This window comes from Branchiostoma belcheri, unplaced genomic scaffold (assembly GCF_001625305.1).
Source record: "Branchiostoma belcheri isolate BF01 breed outbred unplaced genomic scaffold, Haploidv18h27 scaffold32, whole genome shotgun sequence".
Taxonomy (NCBI): Eukaryota; Metazoa; Chordata; class Leptocardii; order Amphioxiformes; family Branchiostomatidae; genus Branchiostoma; species Branchiostoma belcheri.
In genome coordinates, this window is record NW_017803932.1 from 2,062,750 (window position 1) to 2,084,232 (window position 21,483).

Below are 21,483 nucleotides of genomic sequence, written 5' to 3' on the forward strand. Positions count from 1 at the left end.
GGAACACTTTGCCACATGAGGTACAAGCAGCAACTAAGAGTAGGTTTAGGCAGGAGTTGTTAGAGCACATGCGTACATAGGCACATGATGATAGGCACATGTGATGTTACTTTTAAATGTTAAGTCTAATGTTGTATGTAAATAATGTTGTAATTTTGATGTGGTGTATTTGTATTATTGTATTTTAACTCCAGGAAGATTAGCTACATACTTGATTTTGTATGTCTTGTGTGTCGCTAATGGAGTTTAATAAAGCACATAAAGCACATTAACCCTTGCGGGTGACGAATTATACAATTTTAATCATTGATTTTGTAAATAAGAGCCTCATTTGCATGGATTATATCAGTTGACCATATTCTCCATCCAATGACAGCCTTATCATAATAAAAAGGCTATTATAGCACTTCCTCATAAATTATGCAAATGAGGCCATGATTTGAATAAATTATCTTTATTTGATGTTCACCTTTACTTAACTTCCAAATGTGGCAAGTATGAAATTTGGGGTGCAGCAGTTGCAACTATGGAATTATAAACATTTTCAATTAATTATGCAAATTAGGTCCTCATTTACATAATCTATATCCTCAGATGTTTTTCTCGTTCTCAAGTAGATGTCACAAGTGTTTCATAGTTCTATTATTGAACAAAGCAGATTTATAGAATTTCCTCATTAATTATGCAAATTAGGTCCTGATTTGCATAATTGCCATCTGAGTATGTCAAGCATCACTTCAACTACCTACATACCAAAAATCATGACAATACGTCAACTGGTTCATGAGTTATCGTCCTTCAAAATTTTTTCACCAAATGCTCCTGCAGTTTCAGAACAAGGCGCTAGGGGACCCAAACTCATGTCACTTCTTCCCTACCCCAAGAGCTATCTACCAACCAAATTCGTGACCCTAGCATGTCCAGAACACGAGATATCAAAATCAGCTGCAGTACCAAGGAAAGCCGCCAGGGGGCCCAGAATCTAATCATTTCTAGGTCTCACGAAGACCCACCCACCTACCAAGTTTCATTCCAATCCATCCACTGCTTCTTGAGTTATCTTGCTAAACCACACACACACACACACACACACACACATACCCACCCACACACAGACAAACGCTACTGAAAACATAACCTTCTTGGCGAAGGTAAAAAAGCCATGCATCAAGTGAATCTGTATCCTAGAAAATTATCCAGCTATAGGTACATACTGTAGAGCAGTGCAGGTTAGGTGCAGGTACACATAAAAAAATACCTGCACAGCTGCAATTTTACCTGTACAAACCTGCACATGCAAGTGGTATTACGAGCCCTGCAAAGTGTTCTCACCTTTGCACATAGGACAGCAGGCACCCTCCTCCAGTATGGTCTCCTCAGCACTGCAGGCAGGGATGGGACAGACGATGGTGCTACAGACCAGCTGGTCATCCTGACACTGACACTCCACACACTGGTCGTCGTCTGGTTTGAACACATCCCCCTCCTGGTACTTTGTACCGTCATATTCACAGCCTGTGGAACAAGTTAAGACTCAGCCTGGATGCCAGCCTTAAGTTTATAATATGCTCTCTTGGTCGCTCTGTCAAAAAGAGACTGGACCATGTAATATATGCTTTCTACATCTACTTGAAAGAAAACTTACCATCACACACAGGACAGCAGTAGCCAGGTACCAGGGTGGGTTTGTCACACACAGCTGGGCAGGTGATAGTGGTACAGCTGATCTCAGTGTTCTACAGAAAGAACATCAAGGTCTGGGGTCAGACAGTGTTTGTTGAGCTTTTATGTGGTTTTGAAGTTTCCGTAAGACTTACCCTGAGATTTTACATTGATCTGGGACCAGATGTCTTGACTGCTATCATGTTAAGAGGCAATACCTTTACATTGTAAAGTGATCTATAATAGTATATACAACATTCAATGCTTCAGCAATTACTGATATACAAAAAGTCACAACATCAACTGAGCAGCATGCAACTCAAAATTGACCCTCTCCATGGTGCTGAAACTACTTCACATGGCTGGTGTGTAATGTAGACACGTTTCTGTGGAATTTGACTGGAACTGACTGCACTGTCAAGTGTTGTGTTTGTACTTACAGCACAGAGACAGGATGTGCAGCTGTCATTGGCTGGAGACCACAGCTGCCCATGTGTGTATCTCATCCCATCATCATCCACACACTCTGTCACAAGGAACAGTATTAGTTACCAAACTGGCATAATACTTCTTTTTTAAACTTCTTGATGTATTCTTTTTGGTAAAAAATGTAGTTCAGGTAAATATGAGAACCAATATTAAAATTGCAGCAAACATCCTTGAAGTTCTTACCTTGGCACTTGGGGCAGCACTTGCCCAGCTGAGGCTCTATGACAGTACAGGTGAGATCAGGACAGGTCTGTGTTACACAGTCTACTTCACCCTCCTGCACACAACAGCAGAATCTGTAGGTTAATTCTGTTAGAAGACTCCATCCTCAGTAAAACAGTAGGGCATGCAGGAGGTATTCATAATCTGGTTTCTTTTCACTATTTGTTAGCTTCACATACAGTAACATGTAAACTGCTTTTAGACGTACCACACCAGTTTTGTACAGTAAAACCAGACTATAAGGTTTGATCTGCTCATACTGAGATGGATCCCTACTTGCCTTTCCCAAGGGCACAACATCAAGACCTCCTATTAGAGATTCAAACCCAGAATCTTTAGATTTTGAGTCAACTACAAACACAAGACAACACAAGCTGTAAATAAAACCAAAAATGTATGAGAATTTTTCATCCAAACCATTGAACTAAGCAACTTTGCAAGGGATTAAATAACACTATATAAGACGGGATTATAAGGATAGTCAGAAAATCCCCCCATAACTCACCTTACAGGTACAAGTCGTGCAGACATCTCCGTTGGGCTGGAAAACTTGTCCATCCTGATACACAACTCCTTCATAGTCGCAAACTGAGAAACAGGAATATAAGAAGCACTTAAGTGTATGTACTGTACATGTAGATAACAATCAGAGAAACAGGAAAAAGTGTAACAAGACTGGCAATGAAAACATACATTGCCATGGCGACGGTGGTTTCTGTTAGGATTATTGTTTGCATGGCACTGCCATCATTTCATGATTTTGAGGAAGACTTGGTACTTGGACTTTGGTTTAAGTCTAGACAGATACAGTACACTCCTCCCTTGAGTGCATAGTGAACGAGCCCCGAGGTCACAGAAAGTAGGACCATCTGGGGCAGGCAGGTCTTCAGGGTTCCAGAAATGTAGGCATAGATGTGGGTCAGAGAAATGCCTGTGGACATTCTGCATGCCTGTGGACATTCCGCATGCCTGTGGACAAAAATGCCTGTACAATTCCTAGAATTCTTATTATATCTATTTAGAAATAGTAGCAATGTCGCCTGTAGAGCAGAATTAGGTAGATTTCCTTTAGATACACATATTTGTATATAGATAGTTAAATTCTGGTTATGCTTGGTCCAAATGGGCACAACCTCACACTCCCTTCAAATGGATGCTCTCCTCTTACAGCAAAGCCTTCCAACAAATACCCGTAGACGAACTTTATTGCAACGTGTTAAAGACATACCGGTATTAGATCACAATGGATACTCCTTTTTGTGGCATTCCGAATCAACATTGTGACGGCCTGAACATGTTGGGGAAATGCTGAGAAGGAGACTTACAGATATACATATGTCTTCTTCAGTTTACAAGAGAGAAGTCAAACCCTTCAGACATAGTTTTAGCCTCCGGGCATGAATTTGCAATAAACCTCACAATTATTATAAAAGGAGAGAAAGATATACAAGTACCTGTTCAAATGCAGCAGAGTTGAAGACTGTCGATGATATAAAGGGGAAAACGTTCTACACTAATTCAGAAAACTCAACAGCCTACTGCTTACTTCATGAACATCATGGGAGCCATATGAGCTAGATAATGCTGCATGGAAGTGGACAGGGATGTGAATCAGCATGTGTCTGCTCAGTTGAGAATCTGTACAATTTCCACCATGTCCCAAGGGTTTCCTGGAATTTCACTACGTAGGAATGTGGGCATAGATGTGTGTCAGCAAAATCCCAGACATGCCTGTAGACATTCCATTCCTGTGGAAAAAAATGCCTGTGCAATTCCTAGAATTCTTGCAAACTGCACACAATACTGTACCATTAGGCTCCCCCCTGAGGCGTCGCCAAAAACTTTCTGCCCCTGTAGACACTATGCTGTGGAAAAGTCAACCTGTTGTATTCAACCTGCACACCTCTGTCTATGCCAGGGTTGGTGCTGTTTTACTAGGATATGATAATAATGGTGCTCACCACTACAGTCAGGACAACATGTGTCCTCTGTTTGCAGCCCAAAGGTGCACTCTATTTCACATGTCACCGCACGGCACACAACACCAGATCTCTGTAGAACAAGATTTATTATTCATTATTACCTTCGCCAAGAAGGTTATGTTTTCAGTAGCGTTTGTCTGTGTGTGTGTGTGTGTGTGTGTTTGTGTGTAATTTAGCAAGATAACTCGAGAAGCAGTGGATGGATTGGAATGAAACTTGGTAGGAGGGTAGGTCTTCATGAGACCTAGAAATGATTAGATTTTGGGCCCCCTGGCGGCTTTCCTAGGTACTGCAGCTGAACTTCCGGTTTTGATATCTCATGTTCTGGACATGCTAGGGTCACGAATTTTGGTTGGTAGATAGCTTTCGGGGTAGGGAAGAAGTGACATGAGATTGGGTCCCCTAGCGCCTTGTTCTGGAACTGCAGGAGCATTTGTTGAAAAAAATTTGAAGGACGATAACTCAAGATCCGGTTGACGTATTGTCGTGATTTTTGGCATGTATGTAGTTGAAGTGATGCTTGACATAATCAGATGGCAATTATGCAAATCAGGAGCTAATTTGCATAATTAATGAGGAAATTCTATAAATCTCCTTTGTTCGATAATAGAACTATTAAACACTTGAGAACGAGAAAAACATCTGAGGATATAGATTATGTAAATGAGAACCTAATTTGCATGATTAATGGCAAATTCTTATAATTCCATAGTTGTCACTGCTGCACCCAATTTCATACTTGCCACATTTGGAAGTTAAGTGAAGTGAAGTGAAGATCAATAAACATAATTTATTCAAATCATGACCTCATTTGCATAATTTATGAGGAAGTGCTATAATAGCCTTTTTGTTATGATAAGGCTGTCATTGGATGGAGAATATGATCAACTGATATAATCCATGCAAATGAGGCTCTTATTTACAAAATAAATGATTAAAATTGTATAATTTGTCACCCGCAAGAGTTAACACCATTTGGCGAAGGTATGGAACTCTTGTTTTTTTTATTCTTATTCACAGTCAAAATAATTTTGTAGTACAGAAGTCACACAAGGGAGGCACATTTGCAGTGGGATGAATCAGAACAGGAAAGGTCACTGCAAAAACCACAAAATAAAACCACCACAAAAAGTTTCATAATTTCTAGTGTGTATCAGGATGAGATTTAGACTGACCACACAGGCACACTGACTACATGGGTCCTCCAGGGGCATCCATGTCTGTCCTTCAGCAAACTGGACACCATCTTCTCTCACACAGGTTCTTTCTGGTAAGACATATGATAGTAAAAACAGGTCCAGGTTAGTCACATCCAGGTAATGTCAATTCTCAGGTGAATTCACCAGGTACAATCAGACATTAGTTTCATATGGTATTTATCCTGATCAGACTGCTATAGAGACAGTGTATCTTCTGGTATTCATGTAATTCTAAATTTACAATAGATTCACTGGATTTTGTGTTTTTCCTGATTATTAGCTCCACTTCATTAGAAACAGGTAAAATTTGATATTCATATTAATGTACCATTACAGTAACTGTATGTTGACTCTGTAGTTGTTGAGTTCCAAAAATCAGTAACATTTACCAGTAAATAAACATTCTAATCCCCAAACACACACACACCTGTACAGACTGGACAACACTCCCCAGGTAGGACAACTGTGTTACTACAGTTGAGAGGCGGGCAGTTTGATGTGCAGTCAACATAACCAAGCTGTGGGAAATAAATCAGGAGGAACACTGCAGATATATGGAATGGTACATATTCAAATTGAACAACAACACATAGGAGCACAATACATGTCATGTACATGCATGTGGAAACAGTTTTGAACTCGTGCCCGTAGCCAGGATTTTGAATGGGGGGGTTCTTCCCAGTGCTTGAGGCGACCTCGAGCGCCATAGGCCGCGGGCATGCTCCCCCGGGAAATTTTGAAAAATGAACCTTCTAAAATGGCATTTCGTGCATTTTTGAGAGGATTTCCAAGAAAAAATCAGAGATAAATCTTTATTCAATGACAAAGGGAGCAGTTTTTCTACGATTCCAGTCCATCTTTTCAAGAAAAATCTTGGACCATTACATAAAAGTGGACCAAAAAGTGGACCTTTACATAAAAACTGGACCTTTGAGCCTTGTGGGGGGGTTCTTCCGAACCCCCCTCCCTGGCTACGGGCATGAGACTTGTATACTGTACTGGTAGCAATTTTTTTTTAATGTATGAAAGCAATGACAGACATGTTGCAACTTACAGCACATATACACGTCTGGCAAGAGTTGGTCTCCGGCACAAATATACCCCTGTTCTCATGGAACTTCCCCTCAAAGTAACAATCTGGAAGGAAGGTGTTTTATGCAAAGTTACTTTGCTCAATGCATACACTGGTATCACAATCATGAACTCCATACATATAGTCATGTATTTACTTTGTACTTATAGGTTTCTCTCCACCTACCTGACTCACTGTTGTGAACATTTATGGAGGACCAGAACCCCAAAATTTGAATCAAGAGTAACTACCCCCTACACCTAACAGGGAGACCATTTTGACCTCCAATTTCACCTTTGTGTCAGTCTGTGGTTACATCATTTCCCCCTCACTTCCTGTCACTCTACTGTATTCAAATATCTAGGGGCAAACTACAAATGTAAGCACTCACACACAAGCACATTGAAAGCAATACCTCATACCTGGAGGTAACAAAGTTACCTTCACAGATAGGACAGCATGCTCCTGGGGGCTGGTAGGGGTGAGAACACAGGATGGGACAGCTGACAGGCTCACACTGAACATTTCCTTCCTGTGTAGGAAAACATAGGATACCATCAAAATTCCTGTCAGTCACTGTAGAACAGTTATATTGCTGTCACTACATTTGATTTATGTTTTCTATCTGCCCTTGCAGTGGCAAAAAGTAAGATCAAGAGACAGTGACCCATATTCACTTACCTTAAATTGGTACCTTAAATGGGTTAATCTACTCCAGGAATAGCTGGTATTTCCTCAATTAGTTTATAATTATAATATTATACATTATAGACATACCAGACATGTACAGTTCTCACAGTCAGCATCAGCGGAGGGGAAAGCTGCCCCATCTGGGTAGGTCACGTTATTGTAGGAGCATGCTGGAAAAAATAAGAAGGAAAACAATTAACTTCCTTGCAGACATCATAAAGAAGATGACAGAAAGGTCATTGAAATGAGAATAAGAATACTAGTATGTAGTTTGCATAAGCTGTCTTACCTCCTGAGCAGTCTGGACAGCACACCCCCGGGTGGATGACAGGGTGGGTACAGCTCACCTCACACTCGATGGTCTCACACGCTACATTCCCACCTGCCTGGAAGAAGGAATCTGTTAAATCCTTTCTTCATCTTACACCTCACCTGGTGCATAATCAACTCTATCATATCTAAGATAAAGTTCTTCCTACATAAGGTGTATAGGGAAGCACCCATCTTCATTTTTCTAGCCCTTGGTCAGGCATGGGTGCAATTACATGTACATGTGCTAGGGGGCTAGTCTACTGGTAGTGGAGAGTGTTCGTCTTCCCTACTTTATCCCTTGTGCAGTGTGCTAAGCAGAGAAGGCAGTATATGTGATTTCTAAAAAAAGTATTTGGTATGACTTGGCTTGGGATTGAACACTGGCCTCCTGGTTAGGAGACTAGGCCAATGTAACTTTATCCTTGACATTGCTCACCTGACAAGAGCAGAACTTGCAGGGCTCCCCCTGCAGGGTGAAGGTGCGGCCGATGGGGATGACAGTGTTGTCAGCTGTCAGGCAGCCTGATCAAGCAAACATCATGGGTTAACATCACACCAATTTGATTTATTGGTTCTAAGAAATACATACTTTTGATTTATGCATCATGTTCCAATAAATCAAGGGTCACATAAATCCAATTAAGGACTGTAGGGTATTTATTTTACAAATGCATGATTGAACACATTATTACCTATGGCTTCCTCACTACAGATAGTGCAGCAGGTGTTTGGCGGCTGGAACTGGAACTCAATGGGACAGTTGGGCACGAGGCATTCTATACTCTCACAATCCACTTCACCGTCCTGTAAGGTTGACAGGGACACAGTGTCAGGGGTGATCTTATTGCATACCGGTGCTGAAGTGCCATCCAGGTGGTTACTGAACGGACTTAGATTGTATTACACATATTAAAACAACATCAAATTCATTTTGTACACTCTCCCCATGTGGAACTTTTACACAGAGTATATATCAGCAGAACTACAAACAGTTCACCATAAGAAGTTCGACTTACCATGCAGGTACACTCCAGACATGGGTCGTCACTCGGACTGAAGACCTCTCCATGTTCATACAGCCCACTGCCTTCATCATCCTCTATGATGCAGTTTGCTGGGGAAGAAAATACTATAACATTTAGCCCTTTTGACTTCCAGGTTTGGAACCAATAGCTTCGGTTGCATGGGGGGCGGGAGGTGATTTTGACAGTTGATTGATTGGGAGGCCATGCCTGAAGGTGACCCAGCATGTGCCAGGTGGGAGTTAGTGCTGAACAGTATGTGGAGGAATTCAGGAAGTGGTGAAATACACAAAAACAAAAACCACTCCACAGAGGTCTGTGAACTTGAAAGCCAAAATACTTCCTGGACATTTGAAATCTCTGATTTCTTGTTTTGCTAGACTAAGTGTAAATCAGGGTATATGTTTAGCTTACCAGGACAGTATGGACAGCAAGGCCCTTGAATGGGATAGGAACATGCCACAGGGGGACATTCCTCTTCTATACACTGCACATTCCCATCCTGTGGAACACAATATCACTGTTGGTACATGACACAGCAGATGGAATGTTGTTTATCGGTACAATATGTACTGTACCAAGCAGTATTTGGGATCCCATGGAGTAACATTTGTAAGTACTAATATATGCTGTTGGGTCTGAAATCGGAAAAAAATCGGAAATAAACCCATAAATCAACCATGGAGGTATAAGTCATGTTTACAACACATTCAATTAAGGACACATTTCGTAGCTTGAGTGTGAATATTGCTCCAAAAGTTTAATCTAGTGACTAAAAGCAACATCAGCAAAGCAGAGTGCTTACCATACAGAGACACTGGGAGCAGTTCTGGGGAGTCTGGAAGAAAACTGTCCCACTGGGTATGATGGAACCTTCATAAGAACAATCTGAAAAAAACAACAACAGACAATTTTTAACAACTCCTTCACACATTCAGGTCTTTGCCATGATTTTGCTGTAGACCACTTTCCAACCCAGATCAGTGCTGGGTTGTGAGTAGCCTGGAATTCACCCTATTCTAATTCCAGTTTTAATTTGCTCCTCTGACTGCATCTAACAAGAATATGACTTTCCCAACTTTTAGATTATACTCACTCATACATGTAGTACCAACTATCAAATAGATGCCACACCATACATTGTACACTGTACAATTGTTGTGGAAAGATGTTTAGGTTTGTGTAACAGCCTTACCTGTGCAGTCCCCACAGCACTCACCAGGGGGCACTACAGGGTGGGTGCACGGTAGGTCACAGTCAACAGGCTCACACTGGGTCTCACCCTCCTACTAGGCAGATAAAATGCAAACATCAACCATAGAACCAATGTCATCATGATTCTCTCACATGTAGACTAGTACAAGACCTTAGCTGAAGCATAAGGTCCTTGTTATTAACATGGACATGTAACAGGGAAAATATCAAGAGTGTGCTAGATTGGCATCACTGGACACTGCTGTAAACATGGTGGAATTATGCTAACTTAGTAGAATGTTAATTGTCATAGAATTTTCACGACTTTGCTTTACATTGACGGGTCCATCAACATACGGAATTTTGCAGGACAATTCAAAGAATGCATCGGTTTTCAATCATACGACAACTGTCATACGATGTATGTGACCGGCCCTTACCAGACATGTGCAGATCTGACAGGCGTCAAACATGGGAGACCAGGAGTCAAGGTGTTGGTACTCCAACCCATCCTGAATACAAGCTGCCACAAACAGAGGGAGGTCAAATTGATGATTATCAATTTCATCTTGAAATTCTCTCTATTGTCTTACAGCACGCATTTTTAGATGTTGAAAGTTAGATTGCATCATTGACAAATAGTTCCATTTACGATGACAAAAAAGCCTCAGATACTTTTAGGGAGGAGCAAAGAAAAGCATAGTCATTACCTTTACACCGAGGACAACAGTCTCCCTCAGGCTGTTCTGTGGTCGCACAGGGAAGTGTGGGACACTCACTGCACAAGATGATACCATCCTGAAACAGTTAGAAAATGGTCAAACAATAAATCAGTCTAAACAATACGTTTACATGGAGGTAAAAAACAACAAGCTGTCAAAATATTCCAACATGGGCCAGTCATGGACGAATCAGAATCATATGTATTCAAGGATATATTCTACCCCGGCTCTTATAACTTTTAGTTATCTTGCACATTTGACACAACATTTAAGGTTACAAGTTACATGTATTTCCTTTACAACCAAGAGACCGTGAGACTTACATTACAGGAACATTCAGTGCACTGATCCACTTGCCAGGTCGACCCTGACTCATACAGGACTCCATCAAACGTGCAGGGGAACACTGAGAGGGGCAGACAGATGTCAGACAAAGTAGAATACAACCACAGTTTACATCTCATAGTATTCAGTTCTTCACTCTCTCCATTATGTTGTGTGACTGTCTTATAAAGACAGTTATATAACCTGTGAATGGATGATGTTGCAAACAACTTGGTTTTGTCAATGTGTCAGACTTCAGATGATATACAGTTATCTGTACAATGTGGCCGCACTGACCAGTGAGGTTGCTGTGATGTTTTGCCATAGAATTTTCAAACAATGCTGTGTCAGAACCAAGTACTGACAAGGATCGAACACAACCTTGTCTGTAACAAGACAGATGAATTTTGCCGGACTCATACATGCAGATCATACCATGATTGCACCATGTATGTGCATTTAGTGATCACTCACTATTATACATTCAAACAATTGATGGTAATTTGTATAGAGAAGAACACAACATCTTGATGCATGTGGCCTATATGATGAAATGACACAACTTACACTTTAGTTCTGTGCAATTGAAACCATCCACATCCAGGACAAAGCCAAGGTCACAGTTACACTTGTAGGAGCCGTAGGAGTTCATACATTGCTGGGCACACACTGGCTCCTCACACTCATCAATGTCTGGGGGGTAACAACAAATATCAACAACAGCAGATCAAAGACAACTAAGTTGAGAAAAAGTGGAGTAGCATGAACATGAAAACCTTAAAGTTATTTTTGTTTCCTTACCTAGACAGGTGGACTGGTCTTCTGGGTTGAGACTGAATCCGGCTGGACACACGCACCTGTAGCTGCCTATGGTGTTCATACACTCAAACTCACAGACCCCTGGTGTCATGACACACTCATCCACATCTGCCAACAACACAACAGGAACATCAGGATTCACAGTTCAACTGGACAGTTCATACACCACTACATCTTACACAGTTTGGCAATGAATGTCTGACGCATGCAATATTTGGATTAGAGTGTCACACCCCTTAGCTAAACAACAGTTTGTACATTTGGTCCCTTATACAATTGACATTCAACTTTGTACAGGCTAGATGCCCGTAATGATGATGATGATCAGTGTTGATGTGTATGATAGTTATGATAGATATGTTTCTTACCTGCATTGCAAGCATCCCCAACAAAGCCAGGAGGGCAAAGACACGTCCCATTCACACACCTGGATCCCAGGCCACACGGGGGATAGCAGGTAGCTGTCACGAAAACAGTAGGTTAGTGGATCCTATTATATTTATAGCCACACATGCTGGGGAGGAATACATGTAGGTCTCAGTACATTTTAAAATTGCAACAGCTGTGAAATATTGAGTGTCTTACCCACACACGTCTTGCCATCTCCTTCATAGCCATCGTTACAGTCGCAGCTGTACGAGCCAGCTGTGTTGGTGCAGGTGGCAGCAGGATCACAGTCAGCTGTTCCTGAGTCACACTCATCTATGTCTGCAGAGGAGATGGAAAGTGGCGAGGTGGTCTTGTGGTTAAGGTTGTAGACTCAAAATTTGAAGGTTTTTGGTTCAAATCCCTGGGTAGGCCCCAATGTTGTGCCCTCGGAAAAGGCACCTATTTCTTCAGTCGAATTAGGCTAGTCTTTCGTTAGGGATATCCTCTCGGAAAGGATGAAAAGTGAAAATCCCCAACTGACCCTTTGACATCCCATCATCCTACTAGCATCCTATCTCTACCCACCCATCTCTGTGCTGTCAACCTACTCTGTCAGGATAAACAGACACACAAACTCACATCAAATCCACCTGAAACAATACTTGACGTAATGACCTTACCCAGGCACACCCTGCCATCGCCCACGTGTCCAATATTACAGGAACAGGTGAAGGACCCGATGGTGTTGGTACAGTTTGCCGTGGGGTGACACTCATCAGTTCCGACTGCACACTCATCTATGTCTGCACAGAAAGAGAACTTCATTACAAAATTACTAACTCTTTGTTGGACTTCCAACATTGGAGAAAAGGTCACTGAAACAAGAAGGTAACATATTGAGTTATATAAGCAGTAGATCACATGACCATTATACGTTCAAATGTAGCAGAACACATGCCCATCACCATTCATTTTATAGAAGTGTGGAGCCTTTAATAGCTAGGTATCAACAATGACAAACAAGATGGTAACTAAGATGGCTGATTGCAATGTGGTCCTCTGGACCTGGTAGTACAACATAGAATGGTCATTTCAATATAGAGTTACTGAATGTCTCAGCTGACAGTCTTACCCACACAACTGCTGCTGTCATTGCTGAGTTGGTAGCCAGCCTCACATGTACAGTAGTAGCTGCCCACTGTGTTGACACAGTTGTGATCACACAAGCTGACTGATTCAAGCCCAATGCCGCCACATTCATCAATATCTGGAAAACAATGAGACTTTAGGTGGTGCTTTTTTTATATCATGATGCAAACAAACTTTTTTTTTCAAATCAGAATAGCTGCATATCACAAGATATAAAGCTTGGCAGCAATAAAAAATCAAACTCTTTCTCTCAATGAAAAATATTTCTTTGTACTAAAATAAGTATCATTATTTTGTATCACATTAAAGGGTCCAGTTAAATTCATCCTTATGATCCCAAAGGGACAGTTTTATATAGGAATATTATGATGTACACAATTCAGCTGTCTTGTTATGGAAAAGGCTGTCTTAGATCCTAGCTTGTCAGTGGTTGGTTATAACACGTGCACAGGCAGCATGAGAATTCTACGACATCAAAATCATCTGACAGACTACAATATATTGGACAATGCAGTAAACTGCAACTTACCAAATTCACAGCTTGGTCCGAGGAAGCCTGGAGGACAGAAACACACTGCTGCCTTACAGGTGGCACCATTCTCACACGGTGGCTCACAGGGGGCCTCTGGAAGAGCAGAACACATGCACAAACATTGAAGACAGACAGACAGTAGGACAGACTACTCTAGCCTAGGTGCCATCCTCCATAGCTGGTACCTAGGTGCCATTCTCCATAGTTGGTACAAAGGATGGTACCTACGCTAAGGCTAAACAGCTACTGACAAGAGGGTCTGGATAGTATCCGACTATTACTCATTCAAATGGCAAGTTTAATGACAACTACACCTACCCTCTGAGCAGCTGGGCCCCAGGTAGCCTGGTGGACAGACACACTGTCCAGCCTTACAGGTGCCTCCATTCTCACAGGTAGGCTCACAGGGTGCCTCTGCAGATGCACATAACCATTGGCAGTCCATTAAAAATTGGCAAGTTGAACATAATCAGTAATACACCAAAGAACTTTGTTCCTTCAATCTTATTACAAGACAATGTGAGAACCACACACCTATATCACAGGTGGGCCCCAGGTAGCCTGGTGGACAAATACACTGTCCAGCCTTACAGGTGCCTCCATTCTCACAGGTAGGCTCACAGGGTGCCTCTGAAAGAGGATTGGGAGTTAGTTTACCAGCTGAGAAAATAACCTTATTAGAAACATGTCATCCTTTACTTTTCAGAGTCAAGTTACTCTTATCAGCAATGCTAATAGCTATACATGCAGGTCTGACAATGCCCAGCCTTACAGGTGCCTCCATTCTCACAGGTAGGCTCACAGGGCGCCTCTGAAGGAAGATGAGGAGTTACATGTTACATGATCTTTATTTGGTACACAACTTAACGTTCAAACAGCGCTATGAACTTCTTGGTCAGTATTGTTTTCTTGTGTTTTATCAAAACATCTTCATTTCTTGATTCCGATGTACCTTCTAGCCACCAGCATCTAGCACATTGAAAGCAGGGCATCTTTACAGTTATAGCTGCAGGATATGGTTTTCCTGGATTTCAGCATTCAAAGCAAGAAAGCATTAGAAGCTGGAAGCAAGAAGACAAGAACATTTGCCCACCAATGGCACAACTACTCCCCAGGTACCCTGGTGGACAGACACACTGTCCAGCCTTACAGGTGCCTCCATTCTCACAGGCAGGCTCACAGGGTGCCTCTGTAGATGCACATAATGAGGAGTCCATTCAATATTGGATAAAAGAACTCTTCACAACAAGTTCACAGAACTGCCTGCCTTGAATAGTTTGTGACAAGGTCATGACATGACCTACCAACAGCACAGCTGGGCCCCAGGTACCCCAGTGGACACAGGCACTGACCAGCCACACAGGTGCCTCCATTCTCACAGGTAGGCTCACAGGGCGCCTCTGAAGGCAGATGGGGATTTAGTATACAGTCAAGAAAAAATGTTTGTAATTACATCTCAGTGTGGACATCTCTTTATCATCCATTTGTTGGCCATTTGATCATAAACTATAACCATCTCATGAAAGCCAACTAAGACACTGGTAAGTACACATGTATGGACAGTTACTGCACAAATGAATTACCCACACCCACCTATAGCACAACTAGGTCCCAAGTACCCTGGTGGACAGAGGCAAATCCCTGCCACACAGAGGCCACCATTCTCACAGGCAGGCTCACAGGGTGCCTCTTAATATCAGATGATAGTACATGTAAAAACAGTTTGTAATTTATAACTTGTTGGTATGAATTTAATAAACCATACATAATTATGTTGTTTTTGCCCATAAACCTTCATCTCACTTCCTAATTATACACCATAACCAATAAAGAATTGGTAGCTAAATGGCTTAAACTTCAGTGTGCTAAAGGATAAGGATAAGTACAAAATGTAAATGGTAGTATATGTATATGGTAACTTAGCAGCCATCCTCTCCTGTTCAGGTAAAGCATAATACCTTCTACAATGGATAACAGTGCAGTGCACAAATGTAGCATTGCCTTGGCCAATATCTTAAGCCAGGCATTGGATTCTACGAGATGATGTTATTATAGACTATGCCAAGAGTGAACATACAATAACACACCTAGAGAGCAGCTGGGTCCCAGGTATCCTGGTGGACAGACACACTGTCCAGCCTTACAGGTGCCTCCATTCTCACAAGTAGGCTCACAGGGCGCCTCTGTAGGCAGATGAGGAATTAGTGACTGTACAAAACTTACAAGCTAGTAGCCCTAGGGCTATGACAACCTTCTTCAGAGTGAGACTGACACAAGTTACAGTTATCTTAGTTATCAGCCAGATGACATATTTCATCAACCTCATCATGAACAATCACTGTTAGTGACAGGAGCCATTAATCAGTGAAAGGCCTGAACCACACACCTATAGCACAGCTGGGCCCCAGATAGCCTGGTGGACAGACACACTGTCCAGCCTTACAGGTGCCTCCATTCTCACAGGTAGGCTCACAGGCCATCTCTGTGAAGCAATAATTAATATTAGGTTACACTTGAACCTGACACAGGACTTTAAGACAAGAAACATTTTCTCTGAAAGACTTAAACCCGTCCAGCAGCAAGCAAGTCAAGGGAAACCCAGCAGGACGCATGACTTAGAAGCAAGAAAGCATAATGCATAATTAATAGGAAACAAAACTTTTGCCCACCAATGGCACAACTACGCCCCAGGTAGCCTGGTGGACAGACGCACTGTCCAGCCTTACAGGTGCCTCCATTCTCACAGGCAGGCTCACAGGGCGCCTCTGAAGAATAACATAGTACATAGCAGTCCAGTCAAAAATGGAGGAAAACCTCATACACTTTGAACAATTTCACAGAAATGCCTTAAATACTTTGTGACAAGGTCATGACATGACCTACCAACAGCACAGCTGGGCCCCAGGTACCCCAGTGGACACAGGCACTGACCAGCCACACAGGTGCCTCCATTCTCACAGGTAGGCTCACAGGGCGCCTCTGAAGACAGACGGGCAGTTAGTTTTCAGTCAAGATATAGGGAAAGTAGACTGAAAAGACCATGGTATCCTATATCAGCTATATACTAACTGACAGTTATTTTAGTTATGGGCCAAACACCCCTTCCAATCATGGGTTAGTCACAGAAGCTACCAGTATTATGTCTGAACAACAGACCTATAGCACAGCTGGGCCCCAGATAGCCAGGTGGACAGACGCATTGCCCAGCCTTACAGGTGCCTCCATTCTCACAAGTTGGCTCACATGGCGCCTCTGAAAGAAGACAGAAAATGTTTGTACAATGATATATAGTACTAAGAACTTCATCAGTTTTTGCTTTGTTGGTAATTTCTCCAAACACTCATTTTTATACTGCTGTGCCTTCTACCCACCCATCAGCATCTAGCACCTTAAAAGCATGACGAATATTTAACATTACACGTAGCTGCAGCATTTGCCTGGATTTCAGCATTCAAAGCAAGAAAGCATTATTTTATAAGCTGGAAGCAAGAAAAGAAGAACTTTGCCCACCAATGGCACAACTACGCCCCAGGTAGCCTGGTGGACAGACACACTGTCCAGCCTTACAGGTACCTCCATTCTCACAGGTAGGCTCACAGGGTGCCTCTGTGAAACAAAATTGTCATACATGTACCAATGAACAAATGACTGTGGGGTCTTAGGCTTAATGAATGATTTAACATCCCTACACAAGGACTGTAACCTTTGCAAGAAGGTGGAAACCAGGTCTGTCTCCAGCTTCCTTTGACTTAACTTGACCTGAAGGGCAGTAACCCCTACCAGTAGCAAGCAAACTAGAGAGAACCAAGCATTATATTTTGCTGAACACATTATATGCACATTTTAGCATTCGAAGCAAGAAAGCATTGTATTTATAAGCAGGAAGCAGCAGGGAGCCTGGTGGACAGATGCACTGTCCAGGCTTACAGGTGCCTCCATTCTCACAGCTAGGTTCACAGGGTGCCTCTGCAGATTAGTCCATTCAATATTGGATAAAAAACTCTTAACAAGTTCGCGGAGCTGCCTGTCTTGAATAGTTTGTGACAAGGTCATAGCATGACCTACCAACAGCACAGCTGGGCCCCAGGTACCCCAGTGGACACAGGCACTGACCAGCCACACAGGTGCCTCCATTCTCACAGGTAGGCTCACAGGGTGCCTCTGAAGGCAGATGGGGAGTTAGTGTACAAGCCATAGGGAAACTCATGTCATTCTTCTTCAGCTGCAAATTACTCAGTTCTATAAGTTTTAGTCCAATTACATGTAACAGTAACTCAATAAGTTCTATCATACTTATAATAATTAAAAAATCCCTGTTAGTCACAGAATCTATAGATCAGTGACATGTCTGAACCACACACCTATAGCACAGGTGGGCCCCAGATAGCCTGGTGGACAGACACACTGTCCAGCCTTACATGTGCCTCCATTCTCACAGGTAGGCTCACAGGGCGCCTCTGAAGTAAGACAGAATATCTTTTGGTACACTACTTAATGCTCATTGCTAAGAACGTCTGGATCATTTTTTGTTTTCTTGTGACTCATCAAAACAACTCTCCTTGATTCAGATATAACTTCTAGCCATCAGCATCTAGCACATTAAGGCATCTTGTTTACTGCTGCAGGACATGATATGCCTGGATTTCAGCATTCAGAGCAAGAAAGCATTAGAAGCTGGAAGCAGCAGAGGAACTTTCCCTACCAACAGCACAGCTGGGCCCCAGGTACCCCAGTGGACACAGGCACTGACCAGCCACACAGGTGCCTCCATTCTCACAGGTAGGCTCACAGGGCGCCTCTGAATAAAGACAGAAAATGTTTCAGTAGTACACAAATGCTCAGCACTAAAAAAAGTCACTTTTTTCATACTGTCAGATGAGATATCTTGAACACCATCGTCTAGTGTATTGCCAGCAAGGCATCTTTACTATTAGCTGCAGTGCATGATTTGATATGATTTAAATCACACACCATCAGAACAGCTGGGTCCCAGGTAGCCTGGTGGACAGACACACTGTCCAGCCTTACAGGTGCCTCCATTCTCACAGGTAGGCTCACAGGGTGCCTCTGTGAAGCATCAATAATGTCATGTACCAAACATGACTGATTTAAGAGAATGTTTTGTGTTCTATTGTGACACTCAAGAAACATTAACTTTAAGGAATTCAATTCAATGCATTTTGTACAATAATTGTATTTCATAAACACATCAGTGTAACAATGCTATGCAAAAAGTAAGCTGCATGAGACTGGACAAATGGGTGTTACTCAGAGTCTACTTTATCTACTTTATAAATTTATCTTTAAGTAACTGTGGTGGGGTCTAGCTTCTTAAATATGGGACCTTTTCCTCAACATCCCCTACAAAGGACTGTGATCCCCACTAACGTAACAAGCAAACAAGGGAAACCAAGCACGATGTATTGGCCATGGCTAAATACATGCAAATGAAGTTAACTGCCTGAGTGTCTAATTTTGGCATGAGCAGCAAGAAAGCATAATGCATTAAAGCAAGAATAAGAGGATTTTGCCCACCAATGGCACAACTACTCCCTAGATAGCCTGGTGGACACAGGCACTGTCCAGCCTTACAGGTGCCTCCATTCTCACAGGCAGGCTCACAGGGTGCCTCTGACAGAAGATGGGGAGTTAGTACATGTAGTTATAGTATTACCAACTTAGAAAAGTAACCTTATTAGAACCATGTCATCCAGCCTGTACTTATCAAAGTCAAGTTGCTCTTATCAGCAAAGATATTGAATTTATAAAATCGCTATACATGCTGGTCTGATAATGCTTCCATCTATCAAAGTTAACATTAGTATAATAGCAATCAGAGAAGCTGTAGTTCAGTGATATGTCTTTAACCACACACCTATAGCACAGCTGGGCCCCAGGTAGCCTGGTGGACAGACACACTGACCAGCCTTACATGTGCCTCCATTCTCACAGGTAGGCTCACAGGGCGCTTCTGAAGTAAGACAGATTTTTCAGTACACCACTTAATGCTCAGCACTATTAAAGAACTTCTTGGTCAGTTTTTGTTTTCAGTTTTTGGTATATCAAAACACCTTTTCTTGATTCAGAAACATTCAGACAGCATCTAGCACATTGAAAGCAGGGCATGCATCTTTACAATTAGCTGCAGGACACGATATGCCTGGATTTCAGCATTAAAAGCAAGAAAGCATTATAAGCTGGAAGCAACAGGAGAAAAGGAATTTTGCCCACCAATGGCACAACTACTCCCCAGGTAGCCTGGTGGACACAGGCACTGTCCAGCCTTACAGGTGCCTCCATTCTCACAGGCAGGTTCACAGGGTGCCTCTGCAGATGCACATAATAAATACATGTGTAGCTGTCCATTGAAAATTCAGACCTCTTTCACAACAAGACCAAGGAGCTGCCTGCCTTAAGTATTTTGTGACAAGATCATGACATGACCTACCAACAGCACAGCTGGGCCCCAGGTACCCCAGTGGACACAGACACTGACCAGCCACACAGGTGCCTCCATTCTCACAGGTAGGCTCACAGGGCGCCTCTGAAGGCAGATGGGGAGTTAAATGTAGATCTTTATTTGGTACACTACTTAATGCTCAGCGCTATGAACTTCTTGGTCAGTTTTATTTTCTTGTGATTTATCAAAACACCTTTATTTCTTGATTCCGATGTACCTTCTAGCCACCAGCATCTAGCACATTGAAAGCAAGGCATCTTTACAATTAGCTGCAGGACTTGGTTTGCCTGGATTTCAGCATTCTAAGCAAGAAAGCATTAGAAGCCAGAAGCAAGAAGACAAGAACATTTGCCCACCAATGGCACAACTACTCCCCAGGTACCCTGGTGGACAGACGCACTGTCCAGCCTTACAGATGCCTCCATTCTCACAGGTAGGCTCACAGGGTGCCTCTGCAAATGTATATGTACATAATAATTAGGGGTCCACTTAATATTAGATAAGAAAAACCTCTTCAAAATAAGTTCATGGAGCTGCCTGGTAGCCTGTGACAAGGTCATAACATGACCTACCAACAGCACAGCTGGGCCCCAGGTACCCCAGTGGACACAGGCACTGACCAGCCACACAGGTGCCTCCATTCTCACAGGTAGGCTCACAGGGCGCCTCTGAAGGCAGATGGGGAGTTAGTGTACAAGCCATAGGGAAACACAAAGTCCCATGCCATTCTTCTTCAGCTGCAAGTTACTCAGTTACTCATGCAGTTACAGGCCAATTACATGTAACTCCATCTATCATGATCATACCTATCATTACAAAACCCCTGTAAGTCACAGAAGCTGTAGTTCAGTGATATGTCTTTAACCACACACCTATAGCACAGGTGGGCCCCAGGTATCCTGGTGGACAGACACACTGTCCAGCCTTACAGGTGCCTCCATTCTCACAAGTAGGCTCACAGGGTGCCTCTGAAGAAAGACAGAACTGATGTTTTGGTGTACTACTTAATGCTCAACACTAAGAACTTGTCATTCCGTTCTGGATGTGTTCTTTATTTCTCAAAAAACCTTTCTTTGACACTGATGTACAATGTACCTTTTGCACATTAATGTCTAGTATACTGCTAACAAGGCATATTTAGTATTAGCGGAAGTAAATGATTTGCCTGGATTTACTTCAAAACATATTAAACACACCAATAGAGCAGCTTGAACCCCAGGTAGCCTGGTGGACAGACACACTGTCCAGCCTTACAGGTGCCTCC

General features: G+C 42.5%; 1 protein-coding gene across 25 annotated transcripts in view; it reads right to left on the reverse strand.

Moving 5' to 3' along the window:
- LOC109474809 (kielin/chordin-like protein) overlaps positions 1 to 21,483 on the reverse strand; it is a 68,585-nt gene that overhangs the window by 7,069 nt on the left and 40,033 nt on the right. For 9 of the 25 annotated variants that reach the window (XM_019775181.1, XM_019775177.1, XM_019775176.1 and 6 more), the window contains 44 exons: positions 21,092 to 21,187; positions 18,731 to 18,826; positions 18,462 to 18,557; positions 18,121 to 18,216; positions 17,825 to 17,920; positions 17,270 to 17,365; positions 16,916 to 17,011; positions 16,643 to 16,738; positions 16,429 to 16,524; positions 16,146 to 16,241; positions 15,847 to 15,942; positions 15,353 to 15,448; positions 15,064 to 15,159; positions 14,853 to 14,948; positions 14,294 to 14,389; positions 14,078 to 14,173; positions 13,757 to 13,852; positions 13,211 to 13,345; positions 12,759 to 12,881; positions 12,295 to 12,417; positions 12,078 to 12,170; positions 11,692 to 11,817; positions 11,458 to 11,583; positions 10,890 to 10,972; positions 10,555 to 10,642; positions 10,285 to 10,367; positions 9,846 to 9,936; positions 9,456 to 9,538; positions 9,065 to 9,152; positions 8,645 to 8,742; positions 8,321 to 8,432; positions 8,065 to 8,150; positions 7,606 to 7,702; positions 7,404 to 7,486; positions 7,068 to 7,158; positions 6,609 to 6,691; positions 5,982 to 6,072; positions 5,531 to 5,622; positions 4,335 to 4,425; positions 2,879 to 2,961; positions 2,335 to 2,428; positions 2,103 to 2,188; positions 1,646 to 1,736; positions 1,333 to 1,515 (listed from right to left, as the gene is read on the reverse strand). In XM_019775181.1, coding sequence (XP_019630740.1) covers positions 1,333 to 1,515; positions 1,646 to 1,736; positions 2,103 to 2,188; positions 2,335 to 2,428; positions 2,879 to 2,961; positions 4,335 to 4,425; positions 5,531 to 5,622; positions 5,982 to 6,072; positions 6,609 to 6,691; positions 7,068 to 7,158; positions 7,404 to 7,486; positions 7,606 to 7,702; positions 8,065 to 8,150; positions 8,321 to 8,432; positions 8,645 to 8,742; positions 9,065 to 9,152; positions 9,456 to 9,538; positions 9,846 to 9,936; positions 10,285 to 10,367; positions 10,555 to 10,642; positions 10,890 to 10,972; positions 11,458 to 11,583; positions 11,692 to 11,817; positions 12,078 to 12,170; positions 12,295 to 12,417; positions 12,759 to 12,881; positions 13,211 to 13,345; positions 13,757 to 13,852; positions 14,078 to 14,173; positions 14,294 to 14,389; positions 14,853 to 14,948; positions 15,064 to 15,159; positions 15,353 to 15,448; positions 15,847 to 15,942; positions 16,146 to 16,241; positions 16,429 to 16,524; positions 16,643 to 16,738; positions 16,916 to 17,011; positions 17,270 to 17,365; positions 17,825 to 17,920; positions 18,121 to 18,216; positions 18,462 to 18,557; positions 18,731 to 18,826; positions 21,092 to 21,187 — 4,335 coding nt within the window. Of the gene's footprint in view, positions 1 to 1,332; positions 1,516 to 1,645; positions 1,737 to 2,102; positions 2,189 to 2,334; positions 2,429 to 2,878; positions 2,962 to 4,334; positions 4,426 to 5,530; positions 5,623 to 5,981; positions 6,073 to 6,608; positions 6,692 to 7,067; positions 7,159 to 7,403; positions 7,487 to 7,605; positions 7,703 to 8,064; positions 8,151 to 8,320; positions 8,433 to 8,644; positions 8,743 to 9,064; positions 9,153 to 9,455; positions 9,539 to 9,845; positions 9,937 to 10,284; positions 10,368 to 10,554; positions 10,643 to 10,889; positions 10,973 to 11,457; positions 11,584 to 11,691; positions 11,818 to 12,077; positions 12,171 to 12,294; positions 12,418 to 12,758; positions 12,882 to 13,210; positions 13,346 to 13,756; positions 13,853 to 14,077; positions 14,174 to 14,293; positions 14,390 to 14,852; positions 14,949 to 15,063; positions 15,160 to 15,352; positions 15,449 to 15,846; positions 15,943 to 16,145; positions 16,242 to 16,428; positions 16,525 to 16,642; positions 16,739 to 16,915; positions 17,012 to 17,269; positions 17,366 to 17,824; positions 17,921 to 18,120; positions 18,217 to 18,461; positions 18,558 to 18,730; positions 18,827 to 19,294; positions 19,391 to 21,091; positions 21,188 to 21,483 lie in introns of all 25 variants that reach the window. The other 16 variants (XM_019775191.1, XM_019775186.1, XM_019775190.1 and 13 more) reach the window with 15 other exon arrangements.